Source organism: Perna viridis, chromosome 14, assembly GCF_037379345.1.
Source record: "Perna viridis isolate PV_CMFRI_1.1 ecotype Kerala chromosome 14, ASM3737934v1, whole genome shotgun sequence".
Lineage (NCBI taxonomy): Eukaryota > Metazoa > Mollusca > Bivalvia > Mytilida > Mytilidae > Perna > Perna viridis.
The window spans coordinates 6,025,161-6,045,913 of NC_142458.1; the positions used below are offsets into that span (position 1 = coordinate 6,025,161).

Below are 20,753 nucleotides of genomic sequence, written 5' to 3' on the forward strand. Positions count from 1 at the left end.
TTCAAGTCACAATCTAAGTGTTGTGTATAGACATTTTACGACATGTAGATTGTAATATAACAATTTAAAGATGATGAATACTTAAGGTCACAATCTAAGTGTTGTGTATAGACATTTTACAACAGGTCGGCCAGGTGAACTAATGATATGTAATGTTTAATGATTTACATAACCACTAATATTTTCTTTACCCTATACTCTGGAAAAAAGTGTTGTGTATTGACATTTAACAACATATAGATTTTGATATAACCATCTTAAGATGATGAATACTTATAATCACATTCTAAGTGTTGTGTATAGACATTTTACATGTAGATTGTGATATAACAATCTAAAGATGATGAATACTTATAAATAATCACAATCTAAGTACAATGTATAACAATCTGAAGATGATGAATACTTATAATCACAATCTAAGTGTTGTGTATTGACATTCTACAACAGGTCGGCCAGGTGAACTAATGTTATGTAAACTTTAATGATTTAAATAACCACTAAGATTTTCTTTACCCTATACTCTGGAAAAATAAGTGTTGTGTATTGACATTTTACAACATGGAGATTGTGATATAACAATCTGAAGATGATGAATACTTATAATCACAATCTAAGTGTTGTGTATTGACATTTAACAACATGTAGATTGTGATATAACAATCTAAAGATGATGAATACTTATACTCACAATCTAAGTGTTGTCTATTGACATTTTACAACATGGAGATTGTGATATAACAATCTGAAGATGATGAATACTTATAATCACAATCTAAGTGTTGTGTATTGACATTTAACAACATGTACATTGTGATATAACAATCTAAAGATGATGAATACTTATACTCACAATCTAAGTGTTGTCTATTGACATTTTACAACATGGAGATTGTGATATAACAATCTAAAGATGATGAATACTTATAATCACAATCAAAGTGTTGTGTATTGACATTTTACAACATGTAGATTGTGATATAACAATCTAAAGATGATGAATACTTATAATCACATTCTAAGTGTTGTGTTTTGACATTTTACAACATGTAGATTGTGATATAACAATCTAAAGATGATGAATATTTATAATCACATTCTAAGTGTTGTGTTTTGACATTTAACAACATGTACATTGTGATATAACAATCTAAAGATGATGAATACTTATAATCACAATCTAAGTGTTGTGTATAGACATTTTACAACAGGTCGGCCAGGTGAACTAATGTTATGTAAACTTTAATGATTTAAATAACCACTAAGATTTTCTTTACCCTATACTCTGGAAAAATAAGTGTTGTGTATTGACATTTTACAACATGTAGATTGTGATATAACAATCTGAAGATGATGAATACTTATAATCACAATCTAAGTGTTGTCTATTGACATTTAACAACATGTACATTGTGATATAACAATCTAAAGATGATGAATACTTATACTCACAATCTAAGTGTTGTGTATAGACATTTTACAACATGTAGATTGTGATATAACAATCTGAAGATGATGAATACTTATAATCACAATCTAAGTGTTGTCTATTGACATTTAACAACATGTAGATTGTGATATAACAATCTAAAGATGATGAATACTTATAATCACAATCTAAGTGTTGTGTATACACATTTTACAACATGTAGATTGTGATATAATAAAATAAAGATGATGCATTCTTAAAGTCACAATTTAAGCGTTATGTTTAGTCATTTTGCAACAGGTCGGCCAGGTGAACTAATGATATGTAAAGTTTAACTATTTAAATTACCACTTTTATTTTCTTTACCCTATACTCTCCCTCAAGTATACTGCTGCACTGCAGCCCAGCTTTTTTGTCCCTGTGTTTCTTTTATTATATGCAGCTTGAGGGTATAGATGGTCATCCTGATTCTCCTAAAAAATCTCACAACTAAAAACATATTTTTTTAAATAAAAAAAAAAACTCAATTAAATGGTTGATATTTGAATATTACTGAAAATAAAAATCCTTTTGCACAACATATTTACAAATTATTAAAATCTTACATAATTGTTTTTAGTTTTGTTTGTTCAATCAATATGCATGGCTATTCTTAATGTACAATTATTTCACTGTCCCAAGAATTTGGATGAAAACAAAAATCAAATGTTACACCACAATTTTCAATTGTTACATCATAATTTCTATTAGAATCATTGATCTTAGGTATTACCTTTTCATTTTTTTTTGTCTGTATGTCTGTAATTGGGCCCTTGATGACATTCCATCAAACGGTGACCAACGATGAAGAAAGGGGTATCCTGGACAGGAGTGCATGAGCCATGGGTGACAGCACCATCATCTTCACAGCCCACAAAATGCTGCACTAAGCATTGTTCTGAAATAAAATTAAACAATGAGAGAATTACAAATAAACATATGTATTTGGATTTAAGTATCATCTCAGTTATGTTTTCAAAAATGCTATATCTTTTCGACCTTTCTATTTTCCCTCCCTTCCACCTTCAACCACCAAAAAGAGATTAGTCAGAACAATTAACACCAATGTTCATTTACAAAATAAATCACAACAATAGATCTTGTGACCAAAATAAATTGTGGATTGAGAAGAAAATATGGAAAAGGATATTTCTTTACAAAAAAAAAAAATACGCCTCACCATCAAGGGAAACTTTTCCAAAACTTTTGGTAGTTCTTGGTACTGCATAAGTTGTGGAGGTAGCTAAAGAAAATTCCTCCACAACCGAATTAGCCGTCTCCAGATCTTTCACCCATCCATATTAAGGGCTTGTGTGTTGAATGAACAAGTCGCACCATGGAATGTCCTCATCAATGGTATCACCAGTGGCAGTGCTGGACATACCCTTCAAAAAAAAACTTTAAATGTATATACAAGTGTTGTTAAACGAAGAGTTGAATCTGTACATGAATGAACATCTATTATGTTGCTCCCATAAATGTCTGTCGGAGGGGAAAGTGATATTCACAATTCAGTAAAATAATTTTGCAAGTTTGAAATTCACAATCCAAATGTATTTAATGAAAATGATGGTCACCCATTATTATCTTTTGATCCTTCTCATTACATAAAAATCAATTGGGTATAAAAGCCGTCAAACTTACTTGTTTTTTTACAATTAAATTGCCCGCTTCTTAAAGTTCTTCATGCAGTCAAAGTGAAATTAGCTTTCGAACATGCGCAATGATAATTATAATATTCCCTACAAACTCGGTTCCATTTCCGCATCACATCACAATCGACCCGTTGTAAGAAAGACGTTCCCAAGCAGCTGACTACTTCCTTCTGTCACACAGATAATAGTGTTGATCAAATAGGACTAGAGGTATATGTTATCTTACAAATATTAAACCTACGCAAAAGAAAATAGTTCATCATTTAGGAAAATGGGACACTCAGTTTAAAACGATTATTGAAGGAATGCGACATATTTCAATATGTATACATCATTAGCGTCCCTTCACATGAAAACATAGATAATTATGGATTGATCTTATCACAGTGAAGAAATAGAATTGGATAGATAAGAGAAGAATAGTAATCATGGGCTTATGAGGGGCATACAATGTCGTGACATACAACAAACATCCGCGAATAAAAGAATACATCTAATTGATCAGTAAACGGGTCATTAGGATCATTAAGTCGCTTTTGGAATACTTTTATGTTGTGCCTGGGACCTATAGAGCATACTTTACATTGGATAACAACTTGTCGTGTATATATTCGAATAACAATGACCTCTGGATCTTTATAGAACAATTAAACTGAAAAAAACTATTGTTCCCTAGTACCTTTAAGAACTTGGATAGAGACATACTAATGATTTTTCTTAGACCATTTAAAACATATTGATATATCAATAAATACTTTCTAGCAGAAACGTCTTGAATAAATTCATGGTTAAGGTCAGCTGCTAAATATAACAATTACAATGATTCAATAAATAAAGTAACGTCAAGACAACTTATGTTTCTTATTACATGTTTTAGAAGTCCTATTTAGGCCAAAAATTGATTTAACAGTGATTCTATAACATTATTTCGATTGGTATTTTAGGAAAACAATGTAAAGACCTTTTCATAATGTACATAAATTATTATAAAACTATAATAATAACATTTGATTAGTTTGTAATTGAAGTCAACCAGAAGGTATTTTACTTGAAACCATTTAATGTTTTGTTAGAAAAAAAAGAGAAAGAAAATACAGATAAAAATGAAATATTCAATTACACAACAAAAAAGAGGAAGTACAAAAAATATGAATGAATTATCAAAGTACACAAAACAAAATAAAAAGAAAACACAAAACAAAATATGAATCATTTATTCATGTAAATACTTCTGGAATATACCACATAAAAACGATACAAAAACCAAAATGACCCCAAAATATATGTTTTTACACATTAAGCATATTCTAAGATTGAAGGAGTTCTTCAAAGGAGGGCTTTTGTCTGAGGAGTTTTGTCCTAGACCCGTTTGGTTTATATATGTATGCTGTATAGGGCACAGGGACGTGCCTAATATTCTTTCAAATATGTTCATGACTAGTCCACACTATTTAATTCGGATTAGTGTTTATTTACACCGGGCATTCATTAGGAATTATATCATTTATTGAGATTTTTTCTTTAATCCTTTTCCCAAATAAATATGAGGAAGACCAAGTATGCTCCAATTAACTAGAAATAATGAATGATGTAACATAACATATCACGTGTTCCCATATAACTAATTGGAAAAAAGCCATACAATATCCAACATCATTAGCATTAATACTGCACAGGTAACTCCGCCTCTGACGAAACTGACTCCACCTTTGAAGAATAGCCATATATTTTTAATATTTTATTTTGACTTACCGCTAAACGAGAGCACGAGCTACCCAGGCCTGTATATTTCTAACTGATCAATTATCGTGTCATCGTCAATTATTTATGTTACAAATCATTTTAGCACCGTCTTCCCTGTTATCCAAATAGACTTCTCGCCCTGAGACCTCAAAGTCTATGCGAATATGTAACTAGTAATCGTGCTATCAATATAACTTAATTTATTATACTGATTACATCGTTTTGTCAGGGTATCCATTTAATCTTGTATTATAATACTTCCACTTTGACGTGGTCAAAGATACAAAATCATAAATTAATTTCATTAAGCTAAACCTTAAAATCAAAATCTCAAAGCTATATAATAGCTAATTAAGAACAAGTCACTTGGATAAAACATCAACCGTAACTCCTCAGCCTTACTACTTGCATCGAAGAAAAACCTCGAAGGCACTAAGCGGAAGAATTTGTCCGGAATATTGACCGATGTAATTCTAAAATTATAATTCTACTGCTTGAAATTTTTAAAGTAAAATGGAATTTTATTAGAATAAATACTTATCATCATAAATTCTTAGTAAGTCCATCTGCGCAGGTTAAGCAGGCGGAATCCCCTATCTAAAAACATCATCCAGTGGGATGACCTTATAGTAGCCATCTATCCTTTATTCATCCATTTAATTTTCAAAAGTAAGCAAGAAGCTATACAAAAATATAACAGGGGATGAAGAAGAGGCTGGGAGGGACTTTTTATTCATGATGGTAAGTATTTATTTTATAAAATACCATTTTATTTTTAAAATGTTAAATTGTATTACAATAAATACGTTACCATCATAAATTCTGAGTTAATTTTAACATTAATAAAAAAAAAACACACACAGAATTCTAACGTAAAGCTGAATCCTCTGAAACAGAAGATGCAGGACGTAAAACAACTTTTTGTGCCGTTATCAAAAAGGTCCCAATAAAAATAAGCCCTCGGCTTGGGAAGATAATGATCTTAGGTAATGAGAAATGAAGGAAATTTTCAGTTCTCCAGAAACCTGCTGATAAAATTTCCTCTAAAAAAGTATTATTAAACAGTGCCCAAGATGTAGAAATAGCTATAACATCGTGGGCTTTAATGGTCAGACTAGACAGAGATTCTTCACTAGAAGAATTGTAAGCTAACTGAATGGTCTTACAAATCCAGTAGATATCGTTTTTGCTGATAAATCTTTAATATCTTTTTTAATAGGAATAAACAGCCTAGAATTAGTCTTAGCTACGGATTCTTTGTAAATATATGAGCAAACTTCTGATGGGACAAAGCAGTTTACAAGCAGAATCAATAGGCAATGAAGCTATAACTATTGGTTCTGAACTTCTACTAGGAATCTGACTTTAGGCTAAAAAAGCTGGGTCAGTTAAAAGAGTGACTGAAGATTTATCTCTATTGAACAGCAGACATGAATCAAAAATAGAAGGGGCGTGTCTAAAATAGAAGGGGCGTGTATTTCACTTCATCTACCTGAAGTTAATGCCAGTAGAAAACAACATTTATATGACAAAAAATTTGATATCTACTTCTTCAGCTGGTTCAAAAGGAATGGTTTTTAAAGATGATAAAACCAAACTTAAATTCCATGAAGGAATTAAAATCTTCAGTCTAGGACGTTAAAGAGTAAAATTCTTAACTAAAAGAGAAATTTACTCATTACTACCAAAATCAGGACCACCAGACAAGTGGATAGTTCTGGAAATAGCAGAACGATAACCTTTAATTGTGGAAGGAGACAATTTTTTTATCTTCAAAAAGGTACATAAGAAATTTCGCTAAGTGCTGAGAGGATCAGTTTCCTTCTCACTACACGAACTACTGAAGATTATCTACTTAGCATCGTATACGATGTTGGTAAAGTCTCTGATTGCCTGGGAGAGATGTCTGGCTGCTCTTCAGAAAAGAAGATCTGGAAACCAAGCTTGCTTAAGCCAAGCTGGAGCAATCAGAATGATCAGACATTGTTCCGAAGCAATCTTCCGAAGAACTGCTGACAGAAATCTGAATGGAGGGAATGCATATCCGAACATTCCTTCCCAAGTAAAACTCATGGCGTCTACTGCATAAGCTTCTGGGCCCGGGACAAGAGACACGAATACTTGAAGTTTGAAGTTGAGACTTGTTGCAAACAGGAATACATGAGGAGACCCCTGATGAAGAGTTATTGCTTGAAATACTGACTGGAGAAGTTTCCATTCTGTATTCACTGGGGCTAGAGTTCTCGATAGAGATTCTGCTAAGACATTGAGTTTCCCTGAAACATGACGAACTACTAGCTGAAGCAGAAGTTGATTGCAAAGAAAAAGAATTTCTTTTGCAAGAAGAAAAAGCTTGAAACAATGAGTTCCCCGTTGGTTGTTAAGTAAGCAACAACCGTCGTATTGTCGGATGGAAGAACAAGAGACTTGTTTCGCAGAATATGCTGAAAATGAGATTGGCATAAGAACTGCTTTCATCTCTAGAAAATTGATGCGTTCTTTCAGTAAGTCTGGGCTCCAGACCCCTGATACTGAACGTCCTTCCAGATACGCCCCCATCCGTGGTTGGAGGAATTTGTGAACAGAGTCTGATTGGGAACTGGAAAGGACAGACGCTGACCTTTCAAAACATTCTCGTGAACAGTCCACCATAAAAGTTGTAGAGACAATTCCTGAGGAATAATTGGAATTTGATATACCCAATGCTTAGAAGACGGGCGCCGATGTTGAAGTAGATTGGAGAGGTCGAATGTGTAGTCGACCAAGAGGAACAACATCTACTAAAGTGTTCAAGAGACCTAGTAGCTGAGTAAATTGGCAAGCAGAAACTGTTTCCTGAGAAAGAAACTGATGAATTTTCAACGTGAGGTTCTGAAATTTTACCTGAGGAGGTAGAACTAGTCCTAGAAATTAAAACCCCAGGGAAAGAAACAGTTTGATGACTAGATCCGTGTTTACGAGAAGTTTGTCGCGAGAAAGCTCTTTCACCAGAGAATCGTCTAGATAACATGAATGGCATGAGAGTGAAGATGAGTATGGCAGTCTGTATAACCTTGGTGAAAACTAGAGGTGCAGTAGAGAGGCCGAACGGTAACGCTCTGAACTGGTTAACCTTGTTGTTCCAGACAAAACGAAGAGATTTTCGGTAAGAAGGACATATTGGAATATGGAAATAAGCGTCTGTCAAATCCAGGGAAGTGGTCCACATACCTGGAAGTATTGAAGCCCTGATAGAACGATTGGCCTCCACCTTGAAATGGGGAACAATTAGATAAAGGTTGAGAATGGACAGGTCGATGATTGGTCTCATTCCTCCTGTTTTCTTTGGAAAAAGGAAAATCCGAGAATAGAAACCTGGATCTATTGATGACACAATAACTTCCTCTATTGCCTTCTTTGTTAAAAGACAATCTATCTCTGTTGATTTAACAGATATGTTTTGCAGATGAGTGTTGGACAGTGGAATAGAAACTGGTGAAAGAGGTGGTAATTCCGTGAATTTTAGTGTTAATCCCCTCCCGAGTTACTGACAATACCTAACAATCTGAGGTAATATCTTTCGATTTCGACAGAAAACGAGTTAACCTTCCCCCTACTGGGATTTGAGAAAGAGTAGGTAGAAGGATTGGACCTCTTACCGCCTTTAAAATTACCTGGTTGGCGTTTAGTAACTGTTGTCTTAGAAGCAACTTTCATACCGCCCTCAATGAAACCTTCCTTCTCTTTTCTGTGGAAGGAAAGGAAGAACCACAGGTAGAAGAACCACTTCGCTTAGAATTATTTCCCGAGAGAGAAACTTTCGCCCTTACTGGTGCTGGGGCATGACCGAGCTGTTTCTGAATCTCATGAAGAGGCAAACCAAAAAGTTTGTCGTCCAATGGAGATTTCAATAAAGAATCCTTCAGGCTGTCTGAAACTCTAGCTTCATCATCCAAGATCTCAAACCTTTTGGATAAGGTAACGTTTGCTAAACTTCCCATAAGAAAGAGATGAGAAGAACCTAGAGCTTTATCAACTTGAAGTAAAAATGGTTTTACTTCAGGATGAAGAGCAATATCTTTCAGTAAGGTGGTTACAGCAGACAAATAATGTTCTACTGTCCCTAGTACATGAGAAGCATTTCTAAGAAGATTTTCAGTTTTAGACCAGACAGACTGAAAAAGACGCAGTCCGTCCACAGGCCATGAATTAATTGAAGAAGAAAAAGCTTTATCACAAGAAGGAACCAACTTACCCAAAGTGGAATTGAAAATATAATCCCTATATCGGAAATGATCATTAAAGGAAGTTATACCAAAACCACTTACCTTGGAAAAATGAAACTCATTGACTTCGATACATTCATTGATAATCTAGAGAGAAGTGGACATGTGCTTGGATTCTGTGAAACTGGTATGAGACTGAGGGAGGTCATTAGACATACGACAAGAAGCTTCGAAAGTCGAAGTGAGTCTCTTAGGTTTGGGAGGTGACTGAAAAGGCACCTTGTTGACGTCTGTCATAATAGAGTAAACTGAATCTCTAAGATTCTTCAAATAAGAAGGAGTATCCTAACCTTCAGCAGCCTTGTTGGAATTGGTAGGAGACCGACCAATAACAGAAGCAGCAGTATTACAAACAGAAACATTATGAGGAACTTGATGACACAATTTTCCAACTGCAGTGAAAATATCAGTTTCTATTTTAGAATTCTGATATTTAAATCCTTTAAATATTTCAGATATAAACGAATGGGACTAATACAAGATATAACTCAATTGTATTTGAAGATTTGGAAACTTCAATCATTGATTTGAAAGCCGCACATTGAGTAAACTTGGTATCATATCAACAAAGCCCGTAAACAGTTATTTGCAACTGTCAATTTAAGATTGATGATGACAATTCTCCGAACTCAATCCAGTCATCTCCATTCTAATGCAACAGGCAAATAAATCTGTGGAAACGAAATTTTTTTAAAAAACAATGTCTGTACATGCTTAAATAAATATAAAGAAGTGAACCACAGAAGGAGCAGTATTACAAACAGGAACATTATGAGGAACCTGATTCATAATTTCACCTTCTTCACCAGAGGACAAATTACCTCATGACTACCTGGGGCCAATGAAAAGCGTTCCTTATCATCACTATCCTCGTGTTCACTTTCAGAATTGTGAACTGTAGGAAGTGGAGTCATAGAGGAGGTAGGTGTGGGTTGATATTTTTCTCCAAAGCTGCGAGGCGGTTGGAGAAAGCAACAGACTAAGAAGATACGGATTGACGAAAGTCCTCTAAAACACTCTTTAACCCATCTAATGAAGGGGCAGAGTTGGTAACCTAATTAGACTGACACCTAATAGAAGATGTATGTGTAGTTGCAGGTATAGTAACACTACTAGAAGGCACTGCTACAGAAGGAGCAGGGGTTGACAAACTAGGAGTGAAACTTTGAGGACCAATAGGTCCAAAGTTGTTACCATAAGGCCTGAAACCTGGAAAATTCTAACTAGGAAAACCTGGGTAATGGTAAGTCTGAGGCCAGGGATGTCTTGACCAAGACATGTGGTTTTTAGCAGAAGGGCAAGGTAACACCACAGTAAGACACTGGGGGCCTTGAACCAGGTAAATTTAGACCCACAGAGACATCAGGAGGAGTAATCAAGGGAAACAAGGTTATTGCGGTAATCAAAAGAATGTAATCCAGGGACAAAGACTAGACATGGAAAAAAACAGACATACACAACAAAGAACATAAAGTAACTAAAATCATACATACAAAGTAACAAAAGTAAATGAGCAACTCGGACTCCACTAAAAACTGGGAGCATGGAGCAGGTGCACCGGTAGGGTAAGCGTCCTCTGCTTTTCTAGAAACAACCGCCGAGTTGCTCATAAAAAGTCAAGTCCGGGGTAGACAAACGAGGAAAGGAAAACTATGACCCGTTGAATAAATCAGTTTTCATGGTGCTGAAGGATACATGATGACGACCTTAAAACTTCTGTAGTGATGACTTCAATCTTGTAGCAACATAACCCTGTTCCATAAGCCTATTTGTTAGAGTTCTAGCGCAATACAAAAAGTCTACGTAGTTTCGGCAAGCTCTGGCATAACGTATGAGTTGTGATATGAACACTCCATACGCAGGAGCCGAAGGGATGTTGCCACAGATGAAAGGAAAGTTGACAATTCTGAATGAAAAGTCATCACGTTTGTCGTAAACTTTGGTCAATAGTTTTCCTTTACCATCGATTTCTAAGAGTAGGTCAAGATATGAGGCTGACTTCACAGTGCCACATTGTCTGGAGAATAGGAAACTGAACCCGTGGTGTCTACTGGCCTAGATACTGTAAGAGTTACCGTACCTAAAGTAGGGATTACTCTATAACTATCCACAGAACCTACAACAGGGGCCTGTGGAATAGTAGTGTAAGTCACCGAAGTTAAAACGTCGGTTGATTGACTAGACACATTTGGAGTAATCACCTGACTATCGTAAGGTAACGACCCATCCAAAAAACAACATTGCCAGTAATGGCTTGGAATGGGCTATTAACATTAAACTCCATAATAAAGTATAAATATACAATAATAATAACTATGTAAAAGAAAATTCCTCAATAAAAAGAATTTCTAATATTACAAAATTTCAATATTATTCACAATATAATTTACCAAACGTGTCTTCTTGCGCAGGCGCAAATTAAATGGATGAATAAAGGGTAGATGGCTACTATAAGGTCATCCCATTGGATGACATTTTAGATAGGGGATTCCGCCTGCTTGTCTTAAACAAATGGACATACTCAGAATTTATGATGGTAACGTATTTATTGTAATAAAATTTTACTATTACTTTTTTTCCAGCTTCTCGCTTCACGCCAAAATTCTTGACTGGGTTATTGCTCTATGTTTATGGAGATATCTAAACATTTTTTGAAGTGCCACCTGCCGGATAGAACTACTTTGAATCTCGTATGACTACAATGCCGGCAATGTGTTCAAAGAGAAATTCTCCTTTCTGCATCCGAGTTTATTTTTAAGTGTAGCGGAAATGGCCGAGTAGTTCCGATTGATGATTAAGACATCAACGCCATGTTTCTGAAAGTTGCACCATGCAAAGAATGTTACCAACCCTGTTGAACATATATGGGAAAGAATAAATCTACATGAAAAGGCTTAATAACTTAAATAACCGAACGAAAAGAAACAAGAAAGAGGACAACAAACAAATATGTTTTTGTTTCTCTTCTTCAAAGAGTAATCAAGGGAACCAAGGTTATAGCGGTAATCAAAAGAATCCAGGGACAAAGACCAGACATGGAAAAAAGACATACACAACAAAGAACTTATAGTAACTTAAATCATACATACAAAGTAACAAAAGCAAATGAGCAACTCGGACTCCACTAAAAACTGGGAGCATGGATTAGGTGCACCAGGTTCAAACAATCAATAAAATATTTACAATTATCATACTAAAGAGAATCTTAGATAAAAGCATGAATCACAAACATATAAGGATTGAAACGTTTGGCTTTCGAGAGAGTAAATCATGAGAGTAAAACATAATGAAAAATCAATTTTAGACTAACAACGCATTTGACGACATATTTCTTTATTGACTAGCCGAAGAAGCTATAGACATTGTTCAAAACACCTTAAGAAATAAACATCTGGCTTTCGAAAGGTACATTATGAGCATAGCTAATTTTATAGATTGAGAAGGCATTTTACAGAGTAGACTTGACAGATTTCACTAATTGCAAGTCGCGGGTCCAAACTATAGCAATATACATTGTTACGTTTGATGTCTACCATTTTTTGTTTCTTTTTGTAGCTATGTCCCAATTGTTTATTGCCTTGATACGTAGACGTTTTAAAAAGATAGAAGTAGCAATATCGATGGCACAAGCGAGGACTTGACAAAAACACGCCTGCAACTTCCTGATCCAGAAGACTAATTCTGCAACATAAAACCATTAAAGCAAACAGCGAAAAACTTGTAAATAAAATGTTTCGCGGGTCACACATAAACATTAAGGGCAAGTATGGTAACACCAGTATTGATTTTTTTTTATTGTGACTAGACTTTTGGCACAGGATAAGAATTTGACCCTTTTTGGTACCTGAATGGTTCCTGTAAAAAATTTCAAAATCAATCATCTTTCTTTGAGTGTATGGTACTTTGTTGTAGAAGTACATGATAAATTCACTTTTGCTCTAAATTATCCAGAAATGAGAACAAATGGGGCCTGAATTGCTCATCTGGTGAAATGTTGCCAATCAAGGGCGATAAATTTAACAAGTTGTCCAACAATATTGACTCAACAAAGCCTTCGTAGGTTAAGTATAAGGGTCATTTCTTAAACTGAAAGTTTCTATCTATCCTAGTCATCATATTGGCCGAAAACTTTAAAAAACAAAAAACAAAACAAAACAAAACAAGGAACGCCATTTTTCACCTTTCAATTGCAATAACTCTTACATGGGGTGGTATGACGACTGATCCATTGTAGACTTTACTAGGCCTTAATAAGGATCATTTAAACAATTGACAGAATTTGGCAAAACTACTGTCTGACCCCTAATTTCTATTTTTTTTTTCACAACAGCAGTCACGTCTTTTGCCGGATAAAAAATCTCAACATCAGTTCTAACCAGGATACCACCAAGGAACATGCATACAAACGTTGACTTCAATTAGTCAATTTTTAGTTACACAAGCCATGTTTTTTTCCCACAAATCACAAATTCCTTTATCAAATTCTATGAAAAATACCCTAAGGAACATTCATACCAAATTTTGTTCAATTGGTCAGGTAGTGTCAAATCAGAAGATTTTTGAAAGAAATAACATTAAAATAGCCAAAATATATTGAACAAGAGGCTCCCAGGAGCCTGATTCCCTCAACTGGTTAAAGTATGTCCTTCAAGGACAATAAATACGATAAACAACAGTCTGACCCCATAAGTTTTTCAACGGACCAATAATCACTACATCAGTTGTATGCAGGATACCCCAAGGAACATTCATACCAAGTTTGGTTCCAATTGGTCAAGTACTGCTAGAAAAGAAAGGTTTTGAAAAATTGTTAACGACGACGGACGACAGAGGTGCTATGGCAAAATGAGTGGTTCCAGCTTACTACATACCAGCTACGATAGATGGGGGAGGTTAGTAATATAATAACCGGACACTTCAAAGCATCTTCCCATTTTATTTCTTCACAATTGAATCATAACTTCAATAACAAATACAACAAGCAAATGAGAAATTTGTATATACATAACATGTGTACAAATTAACGATACTCATAATCGGCTAAAACTAAAAATATACAGTGTTCTTATGTTTACAACAAATGTATATTACATTAATTAACTCTGTTGGGCATGCACATCTTAAAAAACTTAAATTCCAATTAAAAGTGGTAATGTTTGTGTCCATGAGCTTCAGAAATTTAATTCTATTTATTAATAAAAGAAGCGTCAGAGAACGTAAATGTTACATGATTGAACAAATGTCCTATGAACTAAAAAAAGGGATCTTTTGAGTCTTGATTATCAGTTTTTCGAAGTCTTTTAGTAGAACCTCTTAGTTTTAACAAAGACTTCTCATTTCATTTATTACATAAATTCATGGTTCGTCTGAAGAGTTCAAGCCATAAAATTTGGTACCCCAACTGGCCAAACAATTAATGTAAGGAATTTTCAAAGGAAACAAAATTATTACTTATAAATTGTCTTCCAATTACTGTCAAATATTTTAATTTCAAAATCGCATGCTTTCTAATTGGATAAAAAAGTTTGTTCATCATCTCAAATGACAAATTTTCAGCCAAAGTTATAAAAGATAGTTCATATGTGGAGCATATTTAAGGATTCATCCCTACTCTGAACGAGTCGGGTACAATTATTTTTTTTTCACACAAGTCACAATAACTTGGCCTGAATCAAGATCTAATGAGAATTTCATTTTCACATGCATTATAAATTTACTCTTTCCATCATGATTTTTTATATTTCTAATCATAATTTTGTTTGTTATGCATTGAAATTTTACCTTTTAAGCTTTTGATAGATTCAGCTTTTAGTCCCAAGAAAATTTTAAAGAGTACACGATCTACCCATATAACAGAAAAAAAATTATTATCAAATGCCTTGTCTTAAGGATAACTTTCAAATCAAACTATGATGTTTTACGATCTAAGTTTTAAGAAACAATACCTTTTTAATGGTAACTTTTTAAATGCATGATTGCTTTTAAAAGTAGCAATAATGAACAAAAAATCATATTTCATTGTAACACATATGATGACACAATTTTCTAACTGCAGTGAAAATATCAGTTTCTATTTTAGAATTCTGATATTTAAATCCTTTAAATATTTCAGATATAAACGAATGGGACTAATACAAGATATAACTCAATTGTATTTGAAGATTTGGAAACTTCAATCATTGATTTGAAAGCCGCACATTGAGTAAACTTGGTATTATATCAACAAAGCCCGTAAACAGTTATTTGCAACTGTCAAATCAAGATTGATGATGACAATTCTCCGAACTCAATCCAATCATCTACATTCTAATGCAACAGGCAAATAAATCTGTGGAAATGAAAATTGAAATTTTTTAAAAAGCAATGTCTGCACATGCTTAAATAAATACAAAGAGGTGAACCATGATATTGATATCCAAATATTTACGATGTTGGCCAAAACAATTTGATCCTACATCTTATATTACATTAGAACATTACATTTCATGCATTCAAGATACCGACGATTTCATGTATTTCACACGATACAACTACATTATTCAAGATCTTTGAAACATTTGACCTTTTTATAAAAGCAAACCACAAAAAAACTAGTTTCGAAATATGAATTTTGAAGGATTTAATTTTCCTTAGTAATAGGTTTATTCAAAGTTAACAAACACAAGACAAAATGAATACAATCTTAGGCCATAATAAAAAAAATTCCTAGATTCTCATCCAATATCTTTTTAATATTAGGTGTAGGCAAGTGATTTATTATTATTTTTTTGGTAAAATTTAATTGAAAAATGCAGTCATTTTGAAAGAAATTGGCCTAAATTGGGAAGAAAATCATTTTTTTTTTGGTTCAATTGTGAGTCTGCAAGTCATATTTTCAACTTCTCTATGTCATAGTAGTAAATCCCAATCAATCAACTTTAGCAATTTGCAATGTCTTTACATTGGAGATAAAAAATTCAAAGAAACAAGAATTCAAACATACACGTTCTTTCGGAATCATGATTATACAACAGAAATGAACAATTACTCTGAATCTCTTTAGACAACTTGGTCAACTCTTCATTCCTACCTCTTTAAACAGTTGGACTCTTCCATACACATACAAACAATACTCATGAACAGCATAAATTTCCTCAACTCAGCAGGTACTGTAAATGTACTATACATTGTACTTCATGATTGCTAATTTTTGTTGATTCTGTCAAGTGAACATATTTTCTGGTATAAATGATTGCAGTTTCAAAAAATAATTACTGTTATAGTGATATAAATTAATTTGAGATAACTACTGTAATCTGATTGCTTAAAATAATTTTGTTATGTGTCAAAGGATGAAAAAAAATATTGACACTCACCTATTCAGTTAAACTCAAAGCTACTTTTCTCATGTTAAAAGACAAAAAATGTTTTAAAATTAATTTATAAGGAATGGCTATGATAAAAATTTTGTCTATTGAAAAATAACAAATTTTCCATGTGCATATTTTGTTTATTGCACTTCATGCAATAAACAATACGAACATGGAAAATTTATGTTATTTTTCAATAGACAAATTTTTTATTATTGCCAATTCTTAAACAAATCAATTTCTAGTTACTTTTTCTTCAGGCTTTTCCTTCCATCGCAAATATTAGTACACCACAAGACTGAGTACATTTTACAGTATATGGGTGACTTACAATTACATTTGCGATCTCTAACATAATTCTGTAAGCATGTTATAATTTTCCCTACGTTTTGCAATGGACAAGTAAGCTTGAAAATAAGTCTCATTTAAATTGATGGGCTATGCTACTATCTGGAAAGTCAATACCAAGAAATATAGTTACTTGGCAGAATCAGAAAAATTCAGCAACTGCTAAAACTAATCCATCCACAGTATTCTACAGCAATGACGCTATTAATCCTGCCTTCAAGGGTTAGCATTATGTCTCCCTCTAACAGCCCAAACAACAAACAATAACCATCAAAAACCTAATTTAAATAACCGTATTAACCTTAATGCTAAAAAGATTGTTTTATATTAGAACATTACTGTCAATTCACCAGTCATCAATCCCCGGTGGAGGAGGCTGACCTGGCTTCTGAGGAGGAGCTGATGGTGTGAATGGCTTCACCTCAATCCCTGGAGGCAGTGGTGGTGGTTGTAAAGCAGGGAGTTTGGAAGTCCCTGGTTTATCCCCTGTTGACTTTTGGGCCAGCACCTGTGGAGGAGGTACTGGAACTCGATCAGCTAGCCGAGGAGGAGGAGGGATTATTTTTTTCTCCTCATGCTGTCGCTGATCAATATCTTTAAGGACTGACTCATCCTGATTATTGTCTCTTTCCTGCAGTTCAATATTTTGTTCTGAATCATCATCATGTTTACGATAATCTTTGTCACGATGGTTGTGATCACCATCATGACGAGAATGTCTTCTATCATCATCTCTCCGCCTCCTTTTGGATTTCCTATGTGAAGAATCTTCATGACGACGTCTACGACCACGATCATAATCACGATCACGATCATGATTGTGATCTCTGTCATGTGACTCTCTCCTATTTCCATGTCTATTATTTCCCATTCTGAAATCTTGATCTTCAACTTCCTGTTTTTGTGGCATATCTCTACGCCGATAATCCTGATCAAGAGGAGAACAGAAATTTCTTAAGTCACTGTCTTCTGATGGCAATTGAATATTTGATCCAAAAACAGGATCTGGAGTAAACCTACCACTTTTACGATGGTCTACATCTTCTGGCCATTTAACTTGTGTTGGAATTTTTGGAGGTATATTAAATGTAGGTCGAAGGTCAATATCCATTAAAGATCTTAAGTCTTGGTCTTGTCGCATATCAAGATCCTGAGCCTCATTTTCATTTGTTTTCCAATCCGCGTCAGCTAGATCTCGAAGTTCACGGTCCAGCTCATTTTCTGGCTCAACTTCAAGTTTAGACAAGTCCAAATTTTTAGATGGTTTTACCGCCACATCAAACAAACTTGGTATAGGTTTTTGCATAGGCGGCTGAGGCTGAGGCATTACATTTTGTGGCATTCCTATGGGTGCTGCTTGTGCAATCATTGGAGCTGCCTGAGGCATCATTGCACCAGGAGTGGGAAGTAAAGCTGGTTTACTGTTAACCGAAACAGGTACTGGTCCCATTATACCTGGAGTTGCAGGGCTCTGAAAGGGTGCCCCAGCCATCTGTCCACTCATTGCACTCATTTGAACACTTGGGTCACTCATGGGTACTGACTGTGCCACAACAACAGGTGACATTGGAACAGGAGGTATTTGAGGTGTCAATGGTTCCTGCTGTCCCATAAGTCTTCTAAATGAAGCATCCAAAATAGCTTTACTAATAGGATCTTTTGCTTCAAGAATAATTTGAGGGGCTGCTTTCCCTTTTCTATCTTTTTTCTTTTTCTTTTTCTTCTTTTTCCCCTTTTTACCACCCTCTTCTTCTTCCTCTTCTGATTTTTCGTCCTCAGGAGCATGATCAGGAGGCGGAGGTAAAGGTTCAGCAGGCAATGGAGGTGGCAAGGCAGGTTCCTCAGGCAATGGTGGATATTGCAGAGGCGGAATATGGGCAGAATCCTGGGACTCTTCACTTGATGATGACATTACAGATGAAGGACGAGTGTCATTATCATCTGCAGGAGTAGCAGATGTTGTTGCTTTAACTTCATCTGTATCACTGTCAGAATCACCATAGTCAAATTCCAATAGAGACACATTGAAAAGTTTACCTTTACCCTCCACCACCCGACCTTGACCTTGTGCCAATATATTTTTTGAATCTGATGTCGCTACTGACTGTGAAATTGTTAAATTATCATCGTCATTTCTTTGTCCTTCCTCTAAGGTATTTTGGTCCTCAATTAGTACATCACTTGAATTTTTTTCATCTTCATTTACCGGTAGGGCCTCCTCGTATTTGGTCACATGACTATAGCTTCCAGGTATACTAGAGAACAGAGATTTAAGAGCCTCTGGCATTGTTGACATTTTTTCAGACTGTGCAGCAACTTCATGTGGCAGTAAACCTGCAGGCCTTTGGTTATCAGGCTGAGTTTTTTCATTTGTTTCCATATTTGTCTCTTGTTTTGTATCAGTTGATGATACATTAGAATCTGATGACTCAGTAGTAACTGTAGTCGTAGTCTTCTCACCTGTTTCAGTATTTGATACTGTTGTTGATGTTATAGACGGACTAGTTACTGGCCCTGTTGATGATGTGGGACTAGTAACAACACTAGATGTCACTGTTGTTGAAGCAGATGAGACTGATACCCTGTCAGAGTTTGTGGATTTGGCCATTTGTTGTGAAGCAACAATGGCTGCACGTTTAGGTGCTGAGACTAGAGTTTTTGATATCTGACTGATGGCCGTCATCGCATTAGCTACAGCAATGAGGGGTAACACAGATTCCTGAACAGGTTTCCCAGCATGCTTTAGTTCAATCAATTTCTTCTGCTCACAGACACGCTGAGTCAATTCTAACAATAACTTTTGTTTATCAGTGATGGTTGTCATTGGCGACAGACCTTCTGTAATGACCTCATTTGCCCCTTCTGCACTTGTTGTATCTTTTAATTTCTCCATCATTTGTGTGATCATTGTTGCAGCACCTGCAATTGTTTTTGTAGTAGGTGCTCCAGGACTTGAGGATGGTGATGATCGAGGTGCTGGCATGAGTGGCTTTTTGAAGACAGCATCATCATCAACTTTCTTTGGTTGTTCTGAAAGACCTGGTTTTTCAGGGTCATAGGGTTCAACATCATCTGCAAGAAAACAAAAACAAAATGATTAATTATTTTTATCAGCCAAATCAAAATATCTGCGAGATGAAAAAAATAAAACAGAGTTCTATGATATTTCTGATCAAGCCTAAAGTTAGGGTTATACCTTCTTTAATTTGAAAATAAGGAATCTTGGTCATTCTTCGAAATGTTTATCTTCATTCTATTACTGGTTGGTCATGTTCTTTGAATTGTTTTGAAAACTGTTTAAGTACATGTACCAGTTCATATAAAATTCAGACACCGCCTATGGCAGAGGTGATTCATGGTGTAGCAAAAAAACATTACCAAAACAAACAAAGCCTTTTCAGCTTACACCTATAATGTTCATATGTATTGATAGTCCTTTCTGTATTCAGATCTGTATCTTAGAGAAAACTATTAATTCATCTCAAACAAATAAAAAAAACAACCAAATCAAACCAAATCAAGAATGATAACTCTTACAAAGTGCCTATTTCATGCACAATCTATATAAATTCTAAACCAAAAGTGTGCTGCAATTTTTGGATGACAAAATAAGCCCAGTTATGTGGTTTTCTGAATTATAAATACATGTAAAAGTGAATTTGGTGAGTTTTTAAAACAAATGAATCACTTTCTGTCTGATTCTTATAGACTGTTCAACCAAAGGACCATGCAGGGGAGATTTTTTATGCTTGTAAGAATGCTTTTGAGTAATGACATCAAGATTGGTTTCATAATACATGTGTACCCTACACCTCAAATATCTTTAATACCTGTATAAAATATCTTTGTCCATTATTAAAGAAATATAAAGATAATATCAAGGAGTAATCAAGTAATCAAAGTAATCAATTCTAGCAGAAATCAA

At 34.6% G+C, this 20,753-nt stretch overlaps 1 protein-coding gene across 6 annotated transcripts in view; it reads right to left on the reverse strand.

The window, feature by feature from the left end:
• Positions 1 to 14,051: 14,051 nt before the first annotated feature.
• Positions 14,052 to 20,753, reverse strand: part of LOC148597917 (uncharacterized) — a 51,173-nt gene continuing 44,471 nt past the window's right edge. For all 6 annotated transcript variants that reach the window (XM_088559948.1, XM_088559944.1, XM_088559947.1 and 3 more), the window contains one exon: positions 14,052 to 19,900. In XM_088559948.1, coding sequence (XP_088416074.1) covers positions 17,175 to 19,900 — 2,726 coding nt within the window. In that variant the 3' untranslated portion in view covers positions 14,052 to 17,174. The remainder of the gene's footprint in view (positions 19,901 to 20,753) is intronic.